This window comes from Erythranthe guttata, chromosome 3 (genome assembly GCF_056151865.1).
Source record: "Erythranthe guttata isolate IM_541 chromosome 3, IM_541, whole genome shotgun sequence".
In the NCBI taxonomy this organism is placed as follows: Eukaryota; Viridiplantae; Streptophyta; class Magnoliopsida; order Lamiales; family Phrymaceae; genus Erythranthe; species Erythranthe guttata.
Genome location: NC_142535.1, coordinates 18,877,188 through 18,900,395, shown reverse-complemented (window position 1 = coordinate 18,900,395; position 23,208 = coordinate 18,877,188). Strand labels below are relative to the sequence as shown.

Below are 23,208 nucleotides of genomic sequence, written 5' to 3'. Positions count from 1 at the left end.
AAGTGGGAGCCCTCACATAAAAAAAATGGGTCTTCCATTTCCCCAAAGATAACTTCACACTCTTCACGAATCGATAAGGAACGCGAGGATGAAATCAAAAGAAAGGCGTCATATTGGGACGATGTAACGTAAATAACGCCTTGAACAAACTCACGGTCAAAGGCAAACCAACTAAAGACAACCTATGGTGAAACGCCTCGAACGTAAGAACTGCAGTCGGCGTTAACTGACTGTACCCTATCTTAAATTCCTCGCAAACCTTCAACAAGGTCGGATGCGGTGTAATCTGAGATGTACACGTCAAGTAACCCAAAAACACCGTATGAAATCCGTCGGGTGGCGAATACAAACGGTCACCCTTCTGAGGCAACAACAACTCAACATTACTTGGCGCTCCAGATAAACGACGAATAGAGTGCAGATGCTCTTCCGTCAACACACTATCAAAATCAACTAAGTCCAAATTAATTAGCTTCTTTTTCTTTTGCCTCCTCGTGTCAACCTCAACATCACCTGGCGGAATATCATCTTCCTCCCCCTCGTCATCCGTCGGCTCAACTTCACTACTTGACACCGGATGTTCACTCGCCAACGGAACTTCATTCGAATCATCACTATCGCTCCCAAAGTCCACGACTTGACGCCCATAACGACGTCTACTGGAATCCGTTTCATCAACGGTAGGGGGAATAGTAATATCCTTATGCACTTCTACATCGTCACTCCACGATTCAATGATTTCTCGCCGACCAAAACTTCCCCCATGTAAAATATCACGCGCATCAACACCTTCGGAAATTTGCCCATTAATTTCGCGCGAACCGAGCCCGAAACCGACCTCACACGCGCCCTCACGCGCGCGCGCGACCCCAAAATGGGCGGAGTCACGCGCGCGCGCGTCCCCCAGTACAGCTAGCCCACGTGGCTCTTCCCCAGCCACAAACGCGCGCTCACGCGCCCCGAAACCATCCAGCGACGCGCGCGTACGCGCGCCCACATTGGGCACCGCGCGCGCGTCATCACCGCCCTCTCCATCTGCCACCACGCGCGCGTCGGGACACGCCCCAATCCCGCGCGCGCGTCCCCGCAAATCTGACGCGCCTCTGCCCACGGCTGGCCCAAGTGGGCGTCTGCTCAACTCTGCCCTACCCGAGGCGCGCACGTGGCCTCCTCCCATTGGACCACGTGCACCAACCCTCCCCTCCTCAGCCACCGACCCGGCTTCCCCCTCCACGGCTCGGCTCAGCTCCTCTCTGACCTCGAAGCGCGCGCCCTCACGCGATTTTGATTGGCTGGAAACGCGGCTGGAGCCGCCCCCCACCTCCAAGCCATCTACCCCCATCTGCACGGAATTTCGCACACCTCCGGATGTAGATCCGTTTTTCGCACCCGATACCACAAGATTCTCGGATTCCAAGCCCACCGTACCAAAAGTTTTCTTGCCCCCTTCAACCGAATCTCGAAGTTTAATCCGCAATGATTTCGAATTACCCGAGTTCGACATGAGAAAAATAATTTTCGCCGACAAAGCAACCAAGAAACAAAAAATTTTCTACTCTACCACACAATTTTTTTTTTCAAGAGACAAATAGCACAGAAGAAAACATAGAGTTCAGAAAAAAAACATACCCATAGTAATTGCAAGAGTTGGAGTTTAATACTTTCCACCGCAAAAGGAGTCTATTTATCTGGCCCTGGTACAATATTTAAAACCCTTAAATATATACCTCGCTGCCAAACAAATACAATTATTCCTTACTTAAAATTAAGGAATTAATCCACCGGCAACGAAAACAATTCAATCAACGCCGCAATTAACTCTCGACACGACCCGGATCCCTCTACACACGTCCCCGTCTCAAATCGAGAGTTGGGGGGCTTAATGATATACCTAAATAGGCCGGCCCAATGGGCCCTCAAATTTATCTACCAAGTGGACCCATCACGCGAAAGCCCAAGCTCCTTCAAAATAAGGCTTGGGCCCAACAAAGTAAGCCCAACCCATTTAACGATATATAAATAGATGGTTTATTCATTGGAAAAGGTACGTTCTCATATTTGACAATTCACCTCAAGTTTTATTCTCTCTACTCTCTCTACGATCCATACATCTGACTTGAGCGTCGGAGGGGTTTCCGCCGGATCAACCCCCGGCTTAGTTCACGTGTACTTGTTTTGTAGGGACCTCAGGAACATCGAGTTGACTAGCTACTGATCAGCTTTGCTCTCCCAGCTCGTTTTCTACACTATCCTAGGTGAGCTAAACTTTAGCATCATCAGTGGGTTTGTGAAGAAGAAGGGGAAGAAGGATGAGAGTTTTAAGTCGTGAAATAAGAAAGAGGGGTTTCTGGATTTATGTATTTTATTTCGTCTTGCACAAAGAAAATGATTTATTTTTATTTTTTAATGCTTTATGTTTTTTATTTGATTTTACATTTCATTAAGGGTAAATTAGTATTTTGATGTTGGAGGTCTTAAACTAATAAGAAAATGGGCTTGCATATAACGCGTCTTTGACAATTTGTATTAATAATATCCACGCGTCTTTCAACTATTAGCATCCGTTTTTCTTCCATGGGCGGACCATCCGGTCCAAATGCGCACCCTTTTGGAATATTGGATTTGTGTCCCCAGGATATATGTAAATTCCACTCGTTTCCCCATCGTCTGATTCTTGGCTAGTTGGCTTTAATCTTCTAATCTAATCTGGGCTTTGCTTCTCCTACAAATGATCTCGTACATTATCTTCTGCTCTCCCTGTATAACAGTATTCGATTTCTTGTGTATATAAAAAGACATTAATGTACGAACCGTCTTTCATTAAATCTGTACTTTATATTACAGATTCCAGAATTTAGAAATCCATCCATCTGATATTAGAATTCGGCTTCAAGCAAATTTATGTAACAGCCACGGCTCAATTTGTTTTTCCCAACGCAATTTGTTTTCATCGGGATTGAAGAAATAGGATTACGATATACCGGAAGTAGATATGTCGGGAGTTTGGAGATGGAAAAAATTAAGAGAAGTGGCCGTGGAGGTGTCGAAGAAGAAATGTAAAGGGGGTTGGTGGAGGTGGAATTATAACCAGGTGCAAAAGCGGGGTTTGGTGAATAGTTTGCACGTGGGGTCTTGTGTGAAGCGCAGGGAGTCCTTGATCGGAGTGCAGGAGAGATACAGATGGGATAACGGCAGTAGCGGCGGCAGTGGTGGCAACGACGAGCCCCGCCAGATCACTCGGAGGATTAGGGCGGAAGCCAATTGCCCTCGTTGCTCCAAGCAAATGGATCTCCTCTTCACCAACCGCTCCCACCACCTCATTCCTCCATCCCCACCCAATTCCGATCTCGGTGATGCACCTGCTCCTCCAACTTTCCCCAATAATAACAATATTGTCAACCACAATAGCAATAACAACTCTTACACTAACAATACCCACGACAGCAATAATCCATCCCCCAAAGATGGAGCAGGGGGAGGGAATGCTTTCCAGGCAGTAAATCTTTGCCCCAATTGTAAGACGGCCTATTACTTCAGGCCATTCAAGATGTCCCCTCTCCAGGGAAGTTTCGTTGAGATTGGAAGGGTGAAGAACAAAAATTCTAATTCTGACAAGAAGTTGACCGACCCCCAAGACAATGGGAAGAGGCTGCGTCCCTCTTTCTGGGAGACCTTGAGGTCATATGGCAGTGAGCCACCCGAGAACTGGCCTTCACCTCCACCTTCAACCGGGAATGGGATCGCTGTGCATACCCCACCTGGTCCACCTTTTGCTCCTGGTATCAATGTTGTTCGAGCATCAGGTCCTGGTGGTGGTGGCCATGGAACTCGTGCTGGTGTTAATAATGGAGATAAGAGCACCTGGGGTGGCTCTAATCTTGGTAAAAAATTACCCACCCCAAAGGAGATCTGCAAGGGACTTGACAAATTTGTTATTGGCCAAGAACGCGCCAAAAAGGTTCCATTTATTCTTCTTTTCTCATTTTTTTTTTGCTTGTACATAACCAATGAGTATCCTCAGTCATACACATATTTAACTGGTTATTCTTTTTCTTTCCCCTATCCCAATATCAAAACCGTTTTACATATTATTTGTTTGATGATCATCCTCTTTTGATGTAATCTTGTTTCTAGGGTGAATGTTGTTACTTGAATACGATTTTGTGTTTCGTTCGATCATCTTTATCTTAAGCATTTCATTACTAATTCAGTCATACATCAACCTGATTTTAAAGTTTGTTGCTCTTGATGCTGGCAGGTGCTATCAGTGGCTGTGTACAATCACTACAAAAGGATCTATCATGCCTCTTTGCCGAAGGGGTTAGTGTCTTATTTGCTTTCTGGTCAGTTATTTATTTATTTAATCATTTTTTGGCAACAGAAAAAATGAAAATCACAAATTTAATGCCGCTGTAAGGCATCGCTTGCTTAGTATACTTGACTTCTCAACGTCGAAGCTCCAAATTACTAGATTGGTCCTGATTCACCTCAATATCTGCAAAACTCAAGCACAATTATTCTTCAATGTGTATCGAAGTTTGAAATACATATTCTCGACCATTTTTCTGAATTAGATATATCATATACTTGAGACTCTCACTCAATGATCACTTGTTGTAATTATTTTTTCTATTTAGGAATAAACTGCAAATTCCAAATGATCTTCACATTGGGCAATCTCATAGAAAATACTGGATAGTTTCAGGATTTGCGACAAGTTTCAGAATATTTTCATACTCTATTTTTCGCTCGAGGATTTTACCATGGTCGAGTAGGCAGATAAGAGTTATGATCACAAATCCAGCTCCACTTGTCTTTTCTGGGATGTCATTGCTATCCCTAGTAATTGTCAAGTGTAGGTCATACGTGGCTTTGGTATTGAATGTGACATTACCTGAGATACACCACTAGGGTGTACGAGAAGACGGTAAAAGTTGGAATCTGGACCCTACTAATGCTTTTAACACTGAAAGGGGGTAGCAAGATCATTAACGGGGTCATCTCCTAATCTAAATGTTTGAAGCAAGAAACATGATAATGAAATTCCAATTGTAGATCTTGTTGTGATGTTCTACACGAGCATTTGAATATACATTAGTGGCATTTTACTCATTTCTGGTCTAAATGCCTGTTCACGGATACTAGGTCAGAAAATGAATCATCCAGATTAGATAATGACGACAATGTAGACTTGGAAAAGAGCAATGTACTTTTGATGGGTCCAACTGGCTCAGGTATGATTACTTGTTTCAGATCTCATACTTTAAATGTTCTTCAACTCAATTTGTGCTGGCTTTACTATCTTTACTCAATGAGTATGTCATGATCATGGCCTTGTCTCTCTAATATGGTATTGTTGCATGATAATTAGGGAAAACACTACTTGCAAAAACTCTTGCCCGTTTTGTCAATGTACCTTTTGTCATTGCAGATGCAACCACTTTGACCCAGGTGTGTTCTTATTTTCACTTTTTTTTTTTTCAAGTATATAAATGCCGGGATAGGAATTTATTGATGTGGATCCCTGTGTATTTTCAGTGGCGAAAAATGAAGCTCTATTCTTGCAATCATCATTGTTTCCGAGACTTAATATGGATTAATATTTGATTAGAGATTTGCTATTGCAAATTAACTTGTTTGCTCTTTTTAGTCAAGTCATAATATCATTGTTGTTTTTATGCAGAACTCCTGTATTTCAATTAAGTTTGTCCAACAAATATTGCAGAGGGTGAAAATTTAAATAATAGGATAAGAGAAAAATAATCTTGGAATCTCTGTCAAGCTGAAGAAGAAACTTAAAATCTCTCTAAGAAGAAACTCCATGGAGTGTCAACAGTAAATTTGAAAACTGAAAGATATAATTTTCTATTAATGGCTAAAATGAAAGAGATAACCGTGCAATATGCAACATTGTATTGGGATAGTAACGACAATAAAAGGATATCCTCTGTTTAGAATCTTTACCGAATTTCTAATCTGGACAAATAGGTTTCGGGTAACTTTAGTTTCATGAGTAAACATGTAGAAAGAAATATGTGTTGAATCATTTTCAAAATCATGATAACCTTTTCTTTTCTTTTCGATTCTAAAATCCCTATATGTCATCTGTTTATCTATGCTCATTCAGCTCTTCATATCTAAAAGCAAATTTTTGTATCTTGCAGGCTGGTTACGTTGGTGAAGATGTTGAATCAATATTGTACAAACTACTAACAGTATGCTAACTATTTTCTTCCTTGATTGTGTGTTATATTCAATTGTTCTAATGCATGCCATCAACATAGATTGTTGACCATGAAGCTTGCATGCTGTTATAGGTTTTCCACTTAAGTAAGTTAGAAGTGGTTTACATACTTAACTCTGTGGTCACACTGTAGTAATAAATCATTCAGTATGTCTAGGTGAAGAGATTTCTGGTTGTGATGCTATAAGGATTTAGGATTAAAAAAGAGTGTGCATAGTTTTAATTTGGAATTCTGAATACTTGAAGTGTATGTTGTAACTTTTAAGTATGAATACTAAGTTCGGGATACTGTTCTATTAGTAATGTGCATGTAGTTAAGATGCCCAGAGCTGCTTTCTATGCTTTGACTTTTAGAAGATAAAGTAATATTATGTCAGATTAACTATTTTGTCTTGCTTAAGGTAATGCAGTATATATGGTTTTGCCAGATCCGTTTAGTAGGATAAATTAAACTAAATGAAATAAACACTAGTGCAGTTGACTGAGCCAAAAAGTTGGTTAGTTATCTTACCCATATTAGATTTCAGTGTTCACTACTCTTTAGTTCTTTTGCTTGGGAAAAAAACCAAGAAATCTGGAGATGCCTCTCCATTTTGAAAGGAAAAAGAGTGTGCACATGTTGTCTTTACATTATCACGTGAATAAGACCTACTATTAATTTCTTAAATTTGCTCCAAGGTTGCTGAGTTTAACGTGCAAGCTGCACAACAAGGGATGGTGTACATAGATGAAGTTGATAAGATAACTAAGAAGGTTATCGTCTTTCCTTGTTATGTATTTTGATCTTCTATCAATTTGCAATATGGTTCCCGTTTGTAATAATTTCTCCTGTGTTTGTGGTTTTAATTAAGGCTGAAAGCTTAAACACCAGCAGAGATGTTTCTGGTGAGGGTGTTCAGCAGGCGCTGCTGAAAATGCTGGAAGGGACGGTGTGTTTTAGTTTCCCAGTGACGTTGATTTTATTTTTGTGACAATATATATGATTCATTTTAATCATAATATGTACAAATTATACCTCTGTTATTGTGTCATGGCTCGAAGATATTTTATACTTCTGTCACGTTTCTTATGCCAGGTAGTAAATGTTCCAGAAAAAGGGGCAAGGAAGCACCCCCGGGGCGATAATATTCAGGTATTTTAGAACTCATGGTTATTTAAAATGTATATTGGTCAGTATTTTAGAAGAGAGAGGGTGCCTATTCCACATATAAACATGAATTCAACTACTAGCACCCGCCGTCACACGTAGTGGCCCATACATATGGGTTGGTGTCCGAAACCACCATTGCCCATAAATCTGATCTGATACCATGTTAAATGGGTCTGGGTGAAACTCATCTCCAAAAGCTTGCTCATGGAAGACGGTGGTCATTCCACTTATACACATTGTAAGAGCCCAACAAACTGGCCATGTGGGACAAATGCAACCACTAACAAGAATTTTATATTTTTTTTTTGCATTTCATTTTTCAAATTTGTTTTATTTATCTACAACATGTTCATGGTGTATATTAATATGAGGCTTTGGGCTAGCTGTGTAATCTAGATCATTCTCGGATAATCTATTTATGGAGTGGAGTAAGTATAACAAAATAATAATCAGAATGGTACAAAAGGTAGTGAACTTTTGCTAGATCAAGTTGAGGTTGTGCTACCTGGCAAGTATAGATTGTTGGTCATAATTAGGAACCTTCTTATCCATGTGGTAATTTATTTAGATTATGGATTATTAGTTTCTCTAGATATTACTCTGATGGTAGAAAAATGTCAAAATTGAACATGATGTGGTGCTCCACCTATTGTTTCATTTCTCACGGAACTGTGTACAATCTCTGGTATTCCCCTTTCCTTTTGGCTTATGATAGAATAGTTTATGATTGATAATGTTCCACTGCTCTTCACTAAGTATATAATCAGTAATATTTCTATTTTCGCTTCAGATAGATACTAAAGACATTCTTTTTATATGCGGGGGAGCATTTGTTGATTTAGAGAAAACTATTTCTGAGAGGTGATTTTCTATTTTTGCTAGTTCCTCCATGACTGACGATGCTTTGTTACTTGATCATAACTTAGACGTAGTTGACCATGGAATCTATCAATGTTTTTTTCCCAGACGGCAGGATTCATCAATTGGATTTGGAGCCCCAGTACGTGCTAATATGAGAGCAGGTGGAGTGATTGATGCTTCTATAACATCATCCCTACTCGAATCCGTAAGAATAAGAGAGCTTGGGATCTCTAAGATATTATCATTGGCTGCCCTGGATTATATGAATTACCAAAATTGGCTTGAGCTGTATTTCAAATCTGAAAATGTGAAATTTTCAGGTTGAAAGTAGTGATCTCATAGCGTATGGCCTCATACCGGAATTTATTGGGCGCTTCCCTATTTTGGTTAGTTTGTCAGCCCTTACAGAAGATCAACTTGTTCAGGTAATAACGATAGCCCCTGGTACCAGTTGATATCTCCTCTTTTTATCTCATGTTAGACAGGCAGAAGCAATTTTGTTAAACTTCTAATTTAATTTGCCTGCCTGGGAATTCACTGTTTTAACGTCACTGCAATAGAGATACAAAAGTGTTGGATGAAAATCAGTTTCTGTTACTTATATGTTACATAACTAAGTTAAAAGTTTAAAGTGCGAATACATTTTAGGTAACTTCAAAACTTAATCTATTCTACTAGAGAGACTTTACTGTCTATAGTTAATGAAGGATGCCACATACACCATTGATGGAGCAGTAGTTTTATCTACTTTAGAGGATTTGCAGTGATTTACTTGAACATAGCATTAGTGTAGCAAGCAGAACTTGCTAAGATATAGGAATATGTGATTATATTCTAAGGCCTGTTTGGTTCCCAAGATAAGATTAGTCATTATCTTAGTCAAGATAAGATTAACTAATATAATGAAAAGCCAATTAATTGCACCATGAAGGTCCAATAAATACTTTCCCTAAAAGTCAATATAAACCATGATAATATATTATTTCTGGGTCGACCTGGAAAATAATTGGGATTACCAAACATCAAATGAAGTACAATTATTTAGTTAATCATGGCTAATCTCTCCAACCAAATGAGATCTAAGTATACTAGTGACAACTCACTTCAACTGAGTCACCAGTATCAACAATAATCTGTTGTAAAGACCACATAAAACGGTAAATATTATGTAAGGCTGGGATGGTAAACGGTAAATGGACGGAAGAAGATTCTCTTTGAAAAGCAGATATTTCTCTTTCTTATCAAACAATTACCAATGCACGTAGTGTGATTCCTAATACAAGAGTTAAAATAGGGACAGGCATCCATATCCAACAATTTGTTTTCTGCTAGTATTTGTCACCTTGAATTCATGTAGAAAAAGCTTGATGTATGAACTATCTCTAATGGTCATGGTTTTGATAGTATTGTGAAACTAGTTCTATATGTTGATGATGGCAGTTAAGGATCTCCTACTATGCTGGCACACTAAACAATGTTTTCGTCAACAGAAAAGTGGAGGAATTTCTAATGATTTTAGTCCATAGAAATCACAAGTATTTATGCACATATCAAGCATTGTATCTAAGGTAACTAGATAATTATTAACCTAGACGTTATTTACATTATTTAACACTTGACTCGAGCTGGAGCTAGATTTTAATCATGCCCATGCCCATGCCCAGCTTGTTGTGACAAAGATATTCAATTCGAGTCCCATATAGTGTCTTTGTGAAAATATATCCTAGCTAGTCTTCAGTTTTTTCTGTACGCCTTAGGATATCAGATAAAAGATTACGAAGGTAATTTCATTATTCTTCATTTTTTTTAGTGTGAAGTGAGGATGAAATGTTATTTACCCATTCTGCTTGGTTTACAAACGGAACAATCTAGCAGAAGTCGTAACATATGCTTTCTTTTTTTTTTTTTTTTAATATCTACGAGTGTAGTAGCCTCTAATTTGGGCATTTAAGAGGAGTGTATGTGTGTTGGTGGGGGGGGAGGAGGGGGGTGTTGTGTTGGGGTTGGGGGTTATAGTTGAAATTAACCCTTGTGCCTAAGGTGACTATATAATTCTTAATCTATAAGTTAGCCTAGAATCATGCTAAATACATATGGTAAGTCAGCTATCGTTATTCACATTTTAAAACATTCCTCAAAACTACATTAAATATGAGGATGGTAACCAAAGCCTCCTCCAAGGTCCGGCTAAATACTATGTTGAATTTATTTAATTCATTGCTCTGTGTGTGTGTGTGTGTGTGTGTGTGTGTGTGTGTGTGTGTGTGTGTGTGTGTGTGTGTGTGTGTGTGTGTGTGTTAAATATCCTTCATTTAGAATTGTATATATTTGACACTCATTTACTTTACAGGTCCTAACAGAACCGAAAAATGCACTTGGTAAGCAGTACAAGAAGTTACTAGAAATGAATAACGTAAGCCTTTTTCTTCATCATGCAGCTAACTGTTTGTATCCTTGGTCATTGAGTAAATGAAGTAAATTGTTTGTGTATGCATAAATTCCAGGTGAAGCTACACTTTACTGAGAAAGCCTTAAGACTGATTTCCAATAAAGCAATATCAAAGAATACGGGTGCTAGAGGATTGAGAACCATACTAGAAAGCCTTCTAACAGATGCTATGTATGAGGTAAACTTGGTTAATATATGGTTTGTCATTACATCAGTGTTATTAATGCTATATACCGGCATGTGTTTTACATTATTCAGTTACCGTTTTTTTTTTTTTAAATTCTGTTTAGATACCAGATGCAAGGAGCGGAAAAGAAAGAGTAGATGCTGTGGTGGTTGACGAAGAATCAGTAGGTACAAGTGATGTAGCTGGGTGTGGGGGTAAATTACTTGAGGGAGAAGGTGCTTTGGAGAGATACCTTGCAGCAGCAGCAGCCTTGAAAGATGAGGCGGTATGTGATATATAATAGAGACTTAAAGCAGATTACGCTTTCAACTCATTAACACTGCAATATTACTACTATGACTTGTTCTCCAGGAACGAAAAGGTGCAGCTGAAGCAGAGCTGCAGGAAGGTGAATCGGAGGTCTCATCAAGGGCAATGAGCATGTAGCATTTAATTATTACAATCATTTTGTCACCTTATAACTAAAAGGGATTTTCCTTTTTTTTTTTTTTTTTTTTTATTTTTTTTTTGTTTTACCCCCCTCTCTTGATAGTATTGTAAAACAGTCATTCGTGTTTGTATTTGTAATCGTCTCGGCCTACATGAAGATAAGTTATTTACTGAAGTTAAAAACAGAAGCTAAGTAGTATGTTTTTTTTGGGTAACAGAACAGCTAGTTTTCTAATCAAGACAATTCAATGTAGATATTGGACAAAATAATTGTACTTCTGACATTCTTTATAAATAGTTTCAGCAAATTCAGCTGAATTTACCTCTGGCATTTGTCTATTTTACCCATGTATTGCGTGAAGGTCAGAATATTAGAATTTGTAGTGGCGTACCCATAGAAAGAAACATAGAACTGAGAAGAGTTGCTGGATTATTCAGGTTACACGCACATGATGTAAATGTAAAGAAAAAATCAAAATGATTGGTCTTAACTTTTAAAGAAAGATGATAGATGATGGATGATTGAGAATTCAGTCAAATTTGTAATGCTTATCGACAGCTTGAGAAACATCCCAAGTGCAGGTCATTCCCTTGGGGAAGACGACCATGTCACCTGCGCCAATCTCAACTGCCTCACCATCATCAGGGTACACTTTGACCTTTCCCTCCAACAGGTAGCATGTCTCCCTCGAAGAGTATGTCCATGGAAACTTGCTCGGAGGGCATCCCCATCTATATATATACACATTTTCGTAAAACAAAACAACCATCATCACAAAACCATAAAGAATTGCAAATTTGGGCGATTAAACACACATGGACAAGGAGTAATTCTTATTTCTTACTTGGGCCAAGAGCGAACACCGAGCTCGGAGAGTGTAGATTCAGGAGGATTTTTAACAATTTTGATGCTCGATTTCTCGGTTGAACAATTGAGCCGGAAACTGCTTCCTGTTGTTCTTCTTGATAATGAAAAAGCGGACTGTTTGGTTACAGTTTTAAAGCCGTTGGGATATAGAAAAGATGTTCCAACAACAGTCCCAAAAATGGCCATTTTTGCCTATTAATGCTTAGTGTAGTACTCTTACCAGTAGCAAGAGGAGGGAGGAGATAGAGGCACTAAAATCCACAATCCGTGTTGCTCTGATTACCCTCCACACATTTGCCACATATATAATTAATTTATCAACAACTCTAGTGTACTTATACCGTACATGCCACCAGGCCTCGGCTAAATATTTAAAACCTTTTATCAGTAATAAATATTTAAGATGGAACAGAATCATACAGTTTCTTGATTGTTAATATTCCATTTTCCAGCTGCCCATTGAGCAACCAGTATAGTTCTTTGTTGGTAAAAAAAAAACCCGAAAAAAAAAAAAGAAGTTTAGTTGTCATCAGATATTTCATTATATGCACGTTCAGCCCCGCATTTTAGCCGCAGTTTAGACATAAGTAGAAACAACATTAAAACAAGTTGAAGTAAACATTAGCATCAACTATACTTAAAGTTGTATGAACTAAATATATATACACCACTTGACTCAACTATGCCGTTGGTTCGGCCTAGTAGCTACTTCACTGAATCTGCAAAGGATTGTTTAGCATATTCCCAGCACCACTTCACAGCTAAAGGTAACACTGTCTATATAGATATATATAATATTCATGTCTCAAGAAATGGTAGCAGTCAGTCCTCTGTTTTCCATCTTTCAATCACAACCTTGAATTGCTTATCTATGCGTCTCACCTGCAAAACAAAAAAGCGTTAGAATTATCCCATACCATACCACAGCACTCTTTAGTTTAACAGTCCTTTACTCATCTGGTAGTGTACAACTAATTCATTCTAACTTGTCCCCGTATGATCCTTCACAACTTTCTACTTAACTACGATTTGGTAGTGTACAACTTAACTTATCCCTATATGATCCTTCACAACTTTATACTTAAGAACATTCAAATCCTAACAAAAGGATTCATATAATTCGTCAAATATACAACAAAATATATGGACATAATTACCTCAACCAGTGGCTTTTTCCCATAAAGCAACTCATCCACATTCTTGTCCGTCTGTCAAGAAAAAATAATGGGAAAAACAAAAACAATTGGTCAAAGTTGTAACGAGTCCTCTGTCTCTTTACAAGATTAAAAGCTACCATTTATCATCTATTTACACTAGATGTTTAGTGATTAAATGGCAAGCAACGGAAGCAGAATAATGTATTACTAGAACAGGACGATCAACTAGGAAATGATAGTAGGATAATGTTCTACTTTCAATAGCATCCAATAATATCTTAGTGGCCAAATCTCAATATTAGTACCCCATCTTAATGACCTACAAGTAATCAGTCTGTTGGCACATGTCATATTTCAAATAAAAATTTATTATTTCTGGTTTCAGCATACAAACAAGTAAGGTACCAAGATTCCCTTCTATTAGGCTCAGAATACCCTCCAGAAGAATATTACTTGCATTCGATAAAGAGATGGATGGAAATATGTTTGCAACTTCAGTAGCATGATTTCTTATTATTCACATGCATTGGTGGAAAAAAAAACATTGATCAACTAACCCGATGTGCGACCCAATATTGCCTTTCCCTCATTTCAATCACAAATGGAAATGTTGGAGACGCTCTTCTCTCAAGAATGCTTTTCTTGCAATTTCTGGCCTTAGCTTCTTGATCACTCAAAATGACCGTTTTTAGCCCTCCAATCTGCACGTGTCACGGCACAGGACAAAAAACAAAATACATAAACCCCCGGACATGTAAGCCAATATTTTTAATTATGTTTGAATATTTTGCAGTATACTACTTTACGTCAATTTTAACATTGAATGGCCTTAAGATTCCATTTTACTTGCAGTAAACACATGTATGCAATTGGTTTCCCACCAAATTCTCTAAGGCTCTACCAAGGGGGGACCGTTTTTATCTCTATTATAGCAGTTGACGAGCATCGGTATGGAGGTGGTACTTTGGATACTGAAATATTAGTCACTTTGAATTTAAATGAGCAAAAAGATTAACGTATCACTTTTCATTTTTTAATTATAACTTTGGCAGCTAAGTTTACCATTTTTGATATAGTTGATTTCTTAAAGAAGACTTCTGTCAGATAATGAATCCGACCCCTCATTGAAAATTACAAGTTCGAGTATTTAAGGTTCACAACTACGATCTTATTAGTGAGCACATGAAATTCCAAAACACACCAAAAAAGACAAGGAATAGAAGAAAGCATCTGTCAGCATTATTGCATAATGAGATTCCAAGAGTATTTTGTACACACGCAGTCTTCAAAATTAACCGTAGTGTATAGATTGAAACATGATGACGTGCAATTAGAAGATTGAGACGCTGCGAGTTCGTATATATTGTGTAATTGTATTAATGAGGTAAATAAAAACGTACCAAATCAGATAGAAGTGGATTTTTAATAATATTATTCAGCTTTATTCCATGAGCAGTAGCAATAAGCATAACTCCTCTCTGAGCAATAGTACGGCAAGCACGCACTTCAGCTTCAGTGCCAATCTCATCAACAATGATAACCTCGGGCATATGATTTTGTACAGCCTCAATCATGACCTTATGCTGCATCCATGGTTCAGGAACCTGCAATCTCCGTGCTGTCCCTATCTCTGGATGTGGAATATCCCCATAACCTCCTATTTCATTGCTTGTGTCAACAATGACCTATCTGATTATAAAATTTAACATCAGCTTTGATCTAAAGACTAAAACTATTAAATCTATTAAAGTACATACCACTCTCTTGCGAAGCTCAACTGACAAGACACGAGATATCCCTCGCAATAATGTAGTTTTTCCAATACCAGGCCTGCCGAACTGAAACAAAATTAATACATATGCTCGAGAACACAATCATAACAAAATCAAAACAAAATTAGCTTTGGCGCCATTATGATGGCCTCATGCAATTATGTGCTAGGTTACCTTCCCAAGAACAAGATGCTTTTACCATACTCAAGTAAATCCCGAACCATGTCTACTGCCTCAGTAGCTGGCCTGCCCACTCGGCAAGTCAAACCAACAACTTTGCCATTCTTATTCCTAATAGCAGATATCCGATGCAGAGTGCCTGCAATGCCAGATCTATTATCACCTCCAAGTTCTCCAATTGCATTTTGAGCATATTCAAGTTCTTCCATTGATATCTGCCAAAGACATCAGAGAAGAAAAGTTAAGAGACTTTGTCATGAGATGAGAAAACACGATATGGGACAACCAAAAACATGAGACCTGACCTCCGTTTTCCTAAGGTCCCGTCTGCCATAATCACCAAAATAACATGCTTGCGGCCGTCGGCCCAGATCCAGTATGACCTGACACAACAAGAAAATAAACTGATTCTGAGGGGTAGCTTTAGCTAGCAGTTTACACATGTCCTTGTACAAACAAAAGAATAAAGAGAAAATAACTAGGCATCGTATTATTACTACCTCCAAAAGTAGATCCTGTTTGGAGTGGCACAAAAGACTTTCGCGCACATCATGTGGAAGAATCTGTGAAAAGAGTCCATCCCAAAAGCCAAAAGGTAAGGAAAAACTGGAAAGCCGAGGTCTTGGGTGAATCCAAGAAAAAGAAAACAAGGAAGAGAAGGAATTTAAAACAGTAAACCTGCAACAGCAAATGGAAATCGTCATCAACATAAACACCAGAAGAAGCATTATAAACTTGACGACATAGTTGTCGGACGAGGCTGTTAGAACAACAGTTGTTGACAAATTGTAGGAAATTCTTATCCTGCCGGCGAAGCTGATGCTGATACAGTGGGCGACGTGGTTGGGATAGATATACAACAGATACAGGAGAAAAAGTATTACCCACCGCCACCGCCACCGGAACAGAAGAAGATAATGGACTTAAACAACCCGCCATCCCAAATATCAGAGTTTACAGTAAGTACATCACTCCCTCTTTCAACACCTTTTTTTTTCTTCTTTTTTTTTTTTTTTTTTTTTTCTCTTTTACTCAGATTTAAAATTATTAAACCCTCTTTCAACACTTACGTTTAAAATAAGACAATTAGTTTATAGCTATATATATATAATCTTAATTAATTAAAATAGTAAAAAGAATAATGTAAAAATTTACATATATTTTAATAAATAAGGGAGCGGTATAATTTCTTAAACAAGTGGGGCCGGCCGTATTTGATGGTCTCCATGACACAAGTTACAATTTTAGTCGCACGCACTTCCTCGAAGAAAAAGAAAAAGAGTGTTGGGTAAAGAAAGAGAGACGAGATGAACGGCGGTAGGGAGGAAGAAGAGAAGGGGTTATTGTGGAAGCTACCGGCAGTTAAATCGAAAGAATTGGGAAAGATTGGACCTGCTTTTGGTATTGGCGCCGGATGCGGTTTAGGTTTCGGCGTGGGACTCATTGGAGGTTAACAATAACATCCCTAAGCTCCCACTCACTTTTTCTGTTTATATACATAATAGTAATAAAAAGAAAAGAACTTTACTTTGATGGTTGTTTTGATAAAGGTGCCGGGTTTGGAGCGGGAATTCCGGGTTTGCAGTTGGGATTTGGATTTGGAGGTGGATGTGGTGTTGGTTTGGGTTTTGGATACGGTCTGGGAAAAGGGATCGCCTATGATGGCAATCGCAGGCACTCAAATGTTGGCAGATTTCGCAGCAATGGGAATCTGAATCTGAATCTTCCTGTGCAGTAAGTCAGCCTCCTGCCTCCCTCCCTAGTTGAATTTTTTCATAGATATATGTGAAAATGATGAGGCTATTTCATTATTCATATTAGTTGAAGGTACTGTATTGGTTGAGCCTACCTACCTAATACAAGAAATATATATGGTCCTCCTCCTCCCTAATGAAAGTCAAAGTGTGAAACTCTTCTTCCTCTCCTCTCCTGCGCTGGTAAATGGTAATCCTTGTGTTGACAGCAAAGAGAAAGTTTTTAAAATCTTTTTCTTATCAAGTTTATGTCTTATGATTATATACATACAGCTTTAACCTGTAAATGGTAAGCAGATTTTGATCTTTGATACCTAAACACCTCATGTATATAGTCCTAAGTAAGATAAATAAGTTTTTGCTGAGAATCTTGTGTCTCTAATCATCATCATCATCACAATAAGTAACAAATCTTTTGATCTTGCTGTTTGAGAAATTTTACTAATCACTTTATTCCGAGTAATTCTGAAATGTATGGAAAATATTTAGAGAGTGATACTTGATGTTGAGATATGAGTGAGTGTATATAGTTAGTGGTGCATTTATATTGAAATAGTAGTAGTAGTAGTAATAATAATAATGTGGGTAAATTGATATGGCAGGGATGAAATTGGTGCACTTGTTGATGAGCTAGTTGTGAATACAAAAAAGCTAATTGAAGCAACTTCCAGAGAGGTGGACAAGTGGAGAAGATAGATAGATAGAGAGAGGTTCATATACATTTGCTTGGTCTGTATGCATGTATGTATGTATATGTATTTGCTGGAACACACAGTATATGCATTGGGTTTGACTTGTGTTTGATGGATTCCCTTCTACCTATATGAAATTTACGAACAAGCTCGGATTGAACTCTGTTAATACACTCCATAAAAAATGAACTCTTGTTAATGTTAACTCCAATTATTATTCCCCAAATATTTTGGAAAAGATGAATAATTAGTTGAATTTAATAAAATAAATAGAGGGAATTTAAGTGAGAATATTATTAAATAGGGATGAGAGATAATTGAAAGAAAGAAAAAAATAAAAGGATATTTGAGTAGTGTGGATAGCACAAGTTATCCAGATAGAAGAAAAACGTGAAGGGTGATATTCCACGTCAGCAGCATAATCTGGAATCTCATCGGGTATCAGATTTGGGAGACCAATGAAAGCACAAGAAACATAGTCCTAGTTGGCACGTCTGCATCCACAAATGGTAGCTTTTTAGTGGCAGTTTGAAAATCGATCTGAATTATTGTACGTGGTGTCATCGATCTCTTCCTTCTCATCATCTGAATTCTGAAATAAAAATAAAAGAATGGCTTCGTTGGGAGTGTCGGAGATGCTGGGCAACCCGCTCAGCTTCAGCGGCGGTGCATCCTGCAGGTCGGCACCAACACCATCGAGTCCGGCCACCTTCAAAACAGTGGCACTATTCTCAAAGTTCAAGAAGGCAGCTGCACCTCCCCCCAAGTCTAAGCCATCACCCGTCTCATCCGCCAACGAGGAGCTCGCCAAGTGGTATGGTAAGTCTTATTAATTTAAACTCTAATCTAATCTAATCACATTTTTATTCAATTAATCTAACTCATCATCAATATCTGTATCTGATTGATATTGATTTCAGGGCCTGACAGGAGAATTTTCTTGCCTGATGGCCTCTTGGACAGATCAGAAATCCCCGAATACCTCACTGGAGAAGTGCCTGGAGAGTGAGTACTTTTTCATTCATTCGTTCATCTCTTTATTTGTAAAAAAACCAAGATATATACCCAAAGTCTCGGTCTCTCATTACATGTTCATATGCATATCACACTTTTGTTGTCCAATAATATAATGCAGCTATGGATATGATCCCTTTGGACTCGGCAAGAAACCTGAAGACTTCGCCAAGTAAGTCATTCAGCTAGATCCCTTGTCCACATTCATTATTAATATTGTTATTGATCTTTATCTTGAAAATAAATTTGGATTTGGATTTAAAAAAAAAATAGATATCAAGGATACGAGCTCATTCACGCTCGATGGGCCATGCTTGGTGCAGCTGGGTTTATCATCCCTGAGGCATTTAACAAATACGGAGCTAATTGTGGGCCCGAAGCTGTTTGGTTTAAGGTATTGTGATCTGCTTTTCGTGCTCTTTGGAAGAATCAAGAGAAAGAACAAGACCACCCATAACATAGATACTATTTATATGATGTTCTGAACCTATTTATTTACGCAGACTGGTGCACTGCTTCTTGATGGGAACACATTGAATTATTTCGGAAAGAACATCCCCATTAACCTTGTTGTTGCTGTGGTTGCTGAGGTTGTACTGCTCGGCGGTGCGGAATATTACAGAATTACAAATGGCTTGGTATGCCTGCCACACTTTAATTTTCGTCTTGATATATATATAAACAAAAATGACATTGACTATTTATTGTAAACAATCTTGGCTTGCGTTTTTTGTAGGATCTGGAGGACAAGCTTCATCCAGGTGGGCCATTCGATCCATTGGGTCTGGCTAATGACCCGGATCAGGCAGCAATATTGAAGGTGAAGGAGATTAAGAATGGAAGGCTAGCCATGTTTTCAATGCTCGGTTTCTTCATTCAGGCCTACGTCACTGGACAAGGTCCTGTCGAAAACCTTGCAGCACACTTGAGTGATCCTTTTGGCAACAACTTGCTCACTGTTATTTCCGGTTCAGCTGAAAGAATTCCTACTCTCTGATGATATGTAATGTAATTCCTTGATGCATTATATTATATTTCTTCAATACATATTTAAGGGAGTTAACCAATTAATATCATTGTAATTCTGAGACCTACTTGAGCTGTGGTTTGGCTACTTTTGGATTCTTGCCTTGAAAATTAATGTTCATTTATGAATATATATTCCAACCAGCGTCCAGCAGCAGCTTCATACAAACCAAGTTATTAATTAATTAATACAGCTTCTAATTAAGAGGCTTATACCACCCATCCTTTTGTGTAAATGTAAATTTTTATTTCATAGTAAATAGTACATTGATACTGCAGATTAACCATCACTCCATCGAACTAAATTACATCACTCGTCATAATATAAAAAGAAGAAAAAAAATTGACAACATACTGTATCATTATCCATTTCCTCAATCATTTGATTCAAATTTAAGAAGAAAAAAAAGAAGAGAAAGAATATAGTAAAAATATTGGTACAGAGTAGGGGCATGAAAGTGAATAGGTTAGGTTGATGGCCGGTAACGCACGTGATTAATGGAGATGGAGGATATAAGTAAAACTACTTGCCGTAAGACCAAAAGTCCATCTCGCTGCGTAGAGATAATGGATTAATGATGGGATTTGGGTTGTGATGATGGGAAGTAACAAGGGGGTCCCATTCAGTCAAGCTCTGATGATCATCTGATCTGGCGGTGAGGTGGAGCTGATCATGAGAGGATATAATTGGTTGATGACATGAGTCATCGTCATCATCTGTGGACATGAACTGTTTGACTTGCATACTATGGTGAGGGGGTGACTGCTGATCATAATTATCTGTAGCAGTAGCAGTAGCAGTACTAGTAGTAGTAGTAGTTGGAAGAGGTGAATTAGAAGAAGATAAATCATGGTGATGATTAGTTAACATTAATGGCGGCCTGTTAATCATGTGGCTTTGGTTGGAGATGAAATCGTGGGCTTCAACTTGTGTGTATTGATGTTGCTGCTGCTGATGATGAATTAGAGCTGGTGGGATATGATGATGATGATGATGATGAGAATTAATATAGTTTAGATGATGATGATCAGCTGATGCTTGTTGGTGGCCATGTGGATGAAGCAAATTATACAGATTATTATTAGCTGTGGTATTTCCTCCTCCTCCTCCTCCTCCTCCTGATCGAGATTGAGTGGATGCAGTGGTAGTACCATCATTTATGTTCATGTTCATGTTCATGTTCATGTTGTTGAGCTGATGATCATCTTCATTCATCATCATCATCATCATTCCGCCATTCATATTACTAACTGCAGCAGCTCCTTCAGTACTAGTAGTGCTGTTGCCATTAACTTTGAATAGATTCTTCTTCTTGAATACCCGACAAACAACCCATCCCTCGTCATCTGTCTGTTAAAATGCATGCATATGCATCATCATGAATCATGAGTATATATATAAATAAATAATTAATAAAGAAGTACTTACAGCAGTAGTAGTTGAAGATGATGATGATGATGATTGAGGATCATGATGATTAATAATAATGTTGTCTTCAAGCCTGTATTCGTGCATAATCCAGTCAGTCTTGTGTCCATGGGGAGCTCTACCTCGGTAGAAGACAAGTGTTTTTCTCATCCCAATCTTGTTCATGAAGCTGTTCCTTATGCATTTGTCTCTTCCTGTTGCTTTCCAGAAACCAGCACTCGTTGCCCTGTTTGTCCTTGAACCTGTCGGATATTTTCTGTCCTTGTGACTGAAAAAGTACCACTCGTTCTGCGGAGTCGATCCGATCTTGCACCTCTCTGTACGTTAGGATTTATTATATATATATCTCAAAATTCAAAACATATATCACCAGTAATTAATTACGTACCTTGCAGGTCCCATGGCTCAATCTTGTTCAAATCGACTTCCCTGATGACCTCCATGTCGAACTTGTGGAAACAAACCTTCTTCTTCAAGTAGAAGTGCAGAAGCTCCTCATCTGTCGGGTGAAACCGAAAACCTGGCGGAACTCCACCACCTCTCCCCGACGATGATGAATCCCCCGCCCCCGCCCCCGCCATACCTACTCGATCGATCTTTCTATTAATTTTGACTTCAAGTTTTAACGACTTCTCCAATCAACACCGTATGCAGAGAAACAGTACTTATTATAACATGTATAATATATATATATATTCCAAATATTGTTCAAGTGTGTGATCAACTGTCAACGAGGTTATAATATTATTAATATACATTATTAATAAAGTGTGCTGGGCTGGGCTGGACTGGGAGAGATAGTTGACGGCCGGTGACTACGCCGGCGGGGCTGCTTAAAGCTAACGTAAAACGTACGTATTAAAGCTGCTACCTAGCTAGGCTGGACATTGAACAACCTCCCTCCCTCGTATTATATATACAAATGTTTTTTTCCCATGCTCATGCAGCCATTTTATGTCAAAAAATGCGTCATCCATCATCACTGACATTTTTCCTTCCTTTTTTTGTTTTCTAAAAGAAAAAAAAATCACCAATTAAACACCATACGAACTGCTCAATTTTAATATTAAATCTTCATTTTCTCGAAAGACAAAAAAGTAGAAGAATAAAAAAAAGGTAATAAAAATAAAAAAAAGGAAAGTCAAAGCGAAGAAGGTGATGGTGCATTCCCATTCAGAAATTAACAAAATGAATTAAGGGATATTTGATTGCTCGTAAAGCAAGTGCTAACAATATACTAATGCATTTCTAGGGATTGATGTAACTTGCAAATGTAGGGCTAATATATATATATATATATATATATATATATATATATATATATAGTTTGTTTGATAACGAAAAATGGGCTGGGCTTAGCTAGGTAGCTCGATCGGGATATGCACATGTATTACCCCTTTGATTCAGGAACTTTCTTCTCATCATCCTTCATCCCATTTTTACTATCATTGATTAGGTCTTACGCTTTCACTAATTACTTAATTAATTAGGTGTATCTTCTTCTAAGTAATGCCGCTGCCCACATCAATTTAAATTATAATATTAATATCTACTTTTTTTTTTTAATAGTTATTAAGGTTTTGCAGCAGTTGAAATTTTGTGAAGGATGGATGATCACAACAAACACTAGTATAAGTAGTCAGATCGAAGATCATGTATTATTAATAAGGAAAAGCAATGCGTATGCAACTTGAAATCCAAGTGCAACTTAGGATATATTAGCCTAAATGAATTGATGGGTCTGTGAAGCCCATTTACTCTAGAGAAGCCCAAGTGTGTATTTATAAACCCAATTTAGTAATTAATCTCATCCATTCTACATTTCTTTTCGCCTTCTTCCTCTGTAATGCTCTAGGGTCAAATGCCGTCGTACACGGCTGACTTTGACCCTCAAGTGGTATCTTCGCTGGCTACCTTTGACCTAAGTAGAACAGAATGAAGGCAGTTAAGACACTGATAAATAACCTAAACTCGACGTAAACTCAAAATCCTTCTG

The 23,208-nt window shown here is 38.2% G+C and overlaps 6 protein-coding genes across 7 annotated transcripts; 3 read left to right on the top strand and 3 right to left on the bottom strand.

Annotated features, from left to right (window-relative positions):
• Positions 1 to 2,553: 2,553 nt before the first annotated feature.
• On the top strand, positions 2,554 to 11,646 carry LOC105974291 (ATP-dependent Clp protease). 2 transcript variants are annotated; one of them, XR_016030455.1, is made up of 16 exons: positions 2,557 to 3,958; positions 4,259 to 4,320; positions 5,146 to 5,234; positions 5,372 to 5,451; positions 6,165 to 6,215; positions 6,923 to 6,997; positions 7,096 to 7,173; positions 7,320 to 7,376; positions 8,185 to 8,255; positions 8,361 to 8,460; positions 8,576 to 8,680; positions 9,696 to 9,823; positions 10,606 to 10,668; positions 10,760 to 10,882; positions 10,995 to 11,156; positions 11,243 to 11,646. XR_016030455.1 is itself a non-coding variant. In XM_012999357.2 (15 exons), the coding sequence occupies exons 1-15, from the start codon at positions 2,993 to 2,995 to the stop codon at positions 11,315 to 11,317; spliced, it is 2,157 nt and encodes a 718-aa protein (XP_012854811.1). In that variant the 5' UTR covers positions 2,554 to 2,992; the 3' UTR covers positions 11,318 to 11,646. The 2 variants fall into 2 exon arrangements, 1 of the variants encoding a protein (XP_012854811.1); XM_012999357.2 differs by lacking the exon at positions 9,696 to 9,823 and having other exon boundaries at positions 2,554 to 3,958.
• Positions 11,647 to 11,691: 45 nt separating this feature from the next.
• On the bottom strand, positions 11,692 to 12,592 carry LOC105974294 (RmlC-like cupins superfamily protein). The gene is made up of 2 exons (XM_012999361.2): positions 12,166 to 12,592; positions 11,692 to 12,052 (listed from the first exon to the last, which is right to left on the bottom strand). Exons 1-2 carry the CDS (start codon positions 12,372 to 12,374, stop codon positions 11,851 to 11,853), a joined length of 411 nt encoding a protein of 136 aa, XP_012854815.1. The 5' UTR covers positions 12,375 to 12,592; the 3' UTR covers positions 11,692 to 11,850.
• A 114-nt stretch (positions 12,593 to 12,706) lies between these two features.
• LOC105974292 (P-loop containing nucleoside triphosphate hydrolases superfamily protein) lies at positions 12,707 to 16,496 on the bottom strand. Its single transcript, XM_012999359.2, has 9 exons — positions 15,976 to 16,496; positions 15,798 to 15,860; positions 15,603 to 15,680; positions 15,292 to 15,512; positions 15,103 to 15,175; positions 14,746 to 15,030; positions 13,903 to 14,046; positions 13,346 to 13,396; positions 12,707 to 13,070 (listed from the first exon to the last, which is right to left on the bottom strand). The coding sequence occupies exons 1-9, from the start codon at positions 16,234 to 16,236 to the stop codon at positions 13,011 to 13,013; spliced, it is 1,236 nt and encodes a 411-aa protein (XP_012854813.2). The 5' UTR covers positions 16,237 to 16,496; the 3' UTR covers positions 12,707 to 13,010.
• Positions 16,497 to 16,604: 108 nt separating this feature from the next.
• On the top strand, positions 16,605 to 17,855 carry LOC105974293 (glycine-rich protein). Its single transcript, XM_012999360.2, has 3 exons — positions 16,605 to 16,746; positions 16,848 to 17,031; positions 17,654 to 17,855. Exons 1-3 carry the CDS (start codon positions 16,605 to 16,607, stop codon positions 17,745 to 17,747), a joined length of 420 nt encoding a protein of 139 aa, XP_012854814.1. The 3' UTR covers positions 17,748 to 17,855.
• Positions 17,856 to 18,290: 435 nt separating this feature from the next.
• On the top strand, positions 18,291 to 19,927 carry LHCB5 (light harvesting complex of photosystem II 5). The gene is made up of 6 exons (XM_012999341.2): positions 18,291 to 18,562; positions 18,664 to 18,748; positions 18,879 to 18,929; positions 19,031 to 19,151; positions 19,261 to 19,395; positions 19,494 to 19,927. The coding sequence occupies exons 1-6, from the start codon at positions 18,355 to 18,357 to the stop codon at positions 19,752 to 19,754; spliced, it is 861 nt and encodes a 286-aa protein (XP_012854795.1). The 5' UTR covers positions 18,291 to 18,354; the 3' UTR covers positions 19,755 to 19,927.
• Positions 19,928 to 20,014: 87 nt separating this feature from the next.
• LOC105974172 (uncharacterized) lies at positions 20,015 to 21,860 on the bottom strand. Its single transcript, XM_088815974.1, has 3 exons — positions 21,601 to 21,860; positions 21,213 to 21,529; positions 20,015 to 21,134 (listed from the first exon to the last, which is right to left on the bottom strand). Exons 1-3 carry the CDS (start codon positions 21,791 to 21,793, stop codon positions 20,307 to 20,309), a joined length of 1,338 nt encoding a protein of 445 aa, XP_088672100.1. The 5' UTR covers positions 21,794 to 21,860; the 3' UTR covers positions 20,015 to 20,306.
• Positions 21,861 to 23,208: the final 1,348 nt, after the last annotated feature.

Excerpts from the sequence above, each read along its gene's own strand:
- LOC105974291 (XM_012999357.2), top strand. The coding sequence starts at position 2,993 with ATGTCGGGAGTTTGGAGATGGAAAAAATTAAGAGAAGTGGCCGTGGAG. Across the intron at positions 5,235-5,371 it reads GATGGGTCCAACTGGCTCAG|GGAAAACACTACTTGCAAAA; the intron begins GTATGATTACTT and ends CATGATAATTAG. Across the intron at positions 7,174-7,319 it reads TGAAAATGCTGGAAGGGACG|GTAGTAAATGTTCCAGAAAA; the intron begins GTGTGTTTTAGT and ends TTCTTATGCCAG.
- LOC105974294 (XM_012999361.2), bottom strand. The coding sequence starts at position 12,374 with ATGGCCATTTTTGGGACTGTTGTTGGAACATCTTTTCTATATCCCAAC. Across the intron at positions 12,053-12,165 it reads GGTGTTCGCTCTTGGCCCAA|ATGGGGATGCCCTCCGAGCA; the intron begins GTAAGAAATAAG and ends GTATATATATAG.
- LOC105974292 (XM_012999359.2), bottom strand. The coding sequence starts at position 16,236 with ATGGCGGGTTGTTTAAGTCCATTATCTTCTTCTGTTCCGGTGGCGGTG. Across the intron at positions 14,047-14,745 it reads ATCCACTTCTATCTGATTTG|ATTGGAGGGCTAAAAACGGT; the intron begins GTACGTTTTTAT and ends TGACACGTGCAG. Across the intron at positions 13,397-13,902 it reads AATATTGGGTCGCACATCGG|ACGGACAAGAATGTGGATGA; the intron begins GTTAGTTGATCA and ends TTTTCTTGACAG.
- LOC105974293 (XM_012999360.2), top strand. The coding sequence starts at position 16,605 with ATGAACGGCGGTAGGGAGGAAGAAGAGAAGGGGTTATTGTGGAAGCTA. Across the intron at positions 16,747-16,847 it reads CGGCGTGGGACTCATTGGAG|GTGCCGGGTTTGGAGCGGGA; the intron begins GTTAACAATAAC and ends GTTTTGATAAAG. Across the intron at positions 17,032-17,653 it reads AATCTGAATCTTCCTGTGCA|GGATGAAATTGGTGCACTTG; the intron begins GTAAGTCAGCCT and ends TTGATATGGCAG.
- LHCB5 (XM_012999341.2), top strand. The coding sequence starts at position 18,355 with ATGGCTTCGTTGGGAGTGTCGGAGATGCTGGGCAACCCGCTCAGCTTC. Across the intron at positions 18,749-18,878 it reads ACTGGAGAAGTGCCTGGAGA|CTATGGATATGATCCCTTTG; the intron begins GTGAGTACTTTT and ends AATATAATGCAG. Across the intron at positions 18,930-19,030 it reads AAACCTGAAGACTTCGCCAA|ATATCAAGGATACGAGCTCA; the intron begins GTAAGTCATTCA and ends AAAAAAAAATAG.
- LOC105974172 (XM_088815974.1), bottom strand. The coding sequence starts at position 21,793 with ATGGCGGGGGCGGGGGCGGGGGATTCATCATCGTCGGGGAGAGGTGGT. Across the intron at positions 21,530-21,600 it reads TGAGCCATGGGACCTGCAAG|AGAGGTGCAAGATCGGATCG; the intron begins GTACGTAATTAA and ends CCTAACGTACAG. Across the intron at positions 21,135-21,212 it reads CATCTTCAACTACTACTGCT|ACAGATGACGAGGGATGGGT; the intron begins GTAAGTACTTCT and ends GCATTTTAACAG.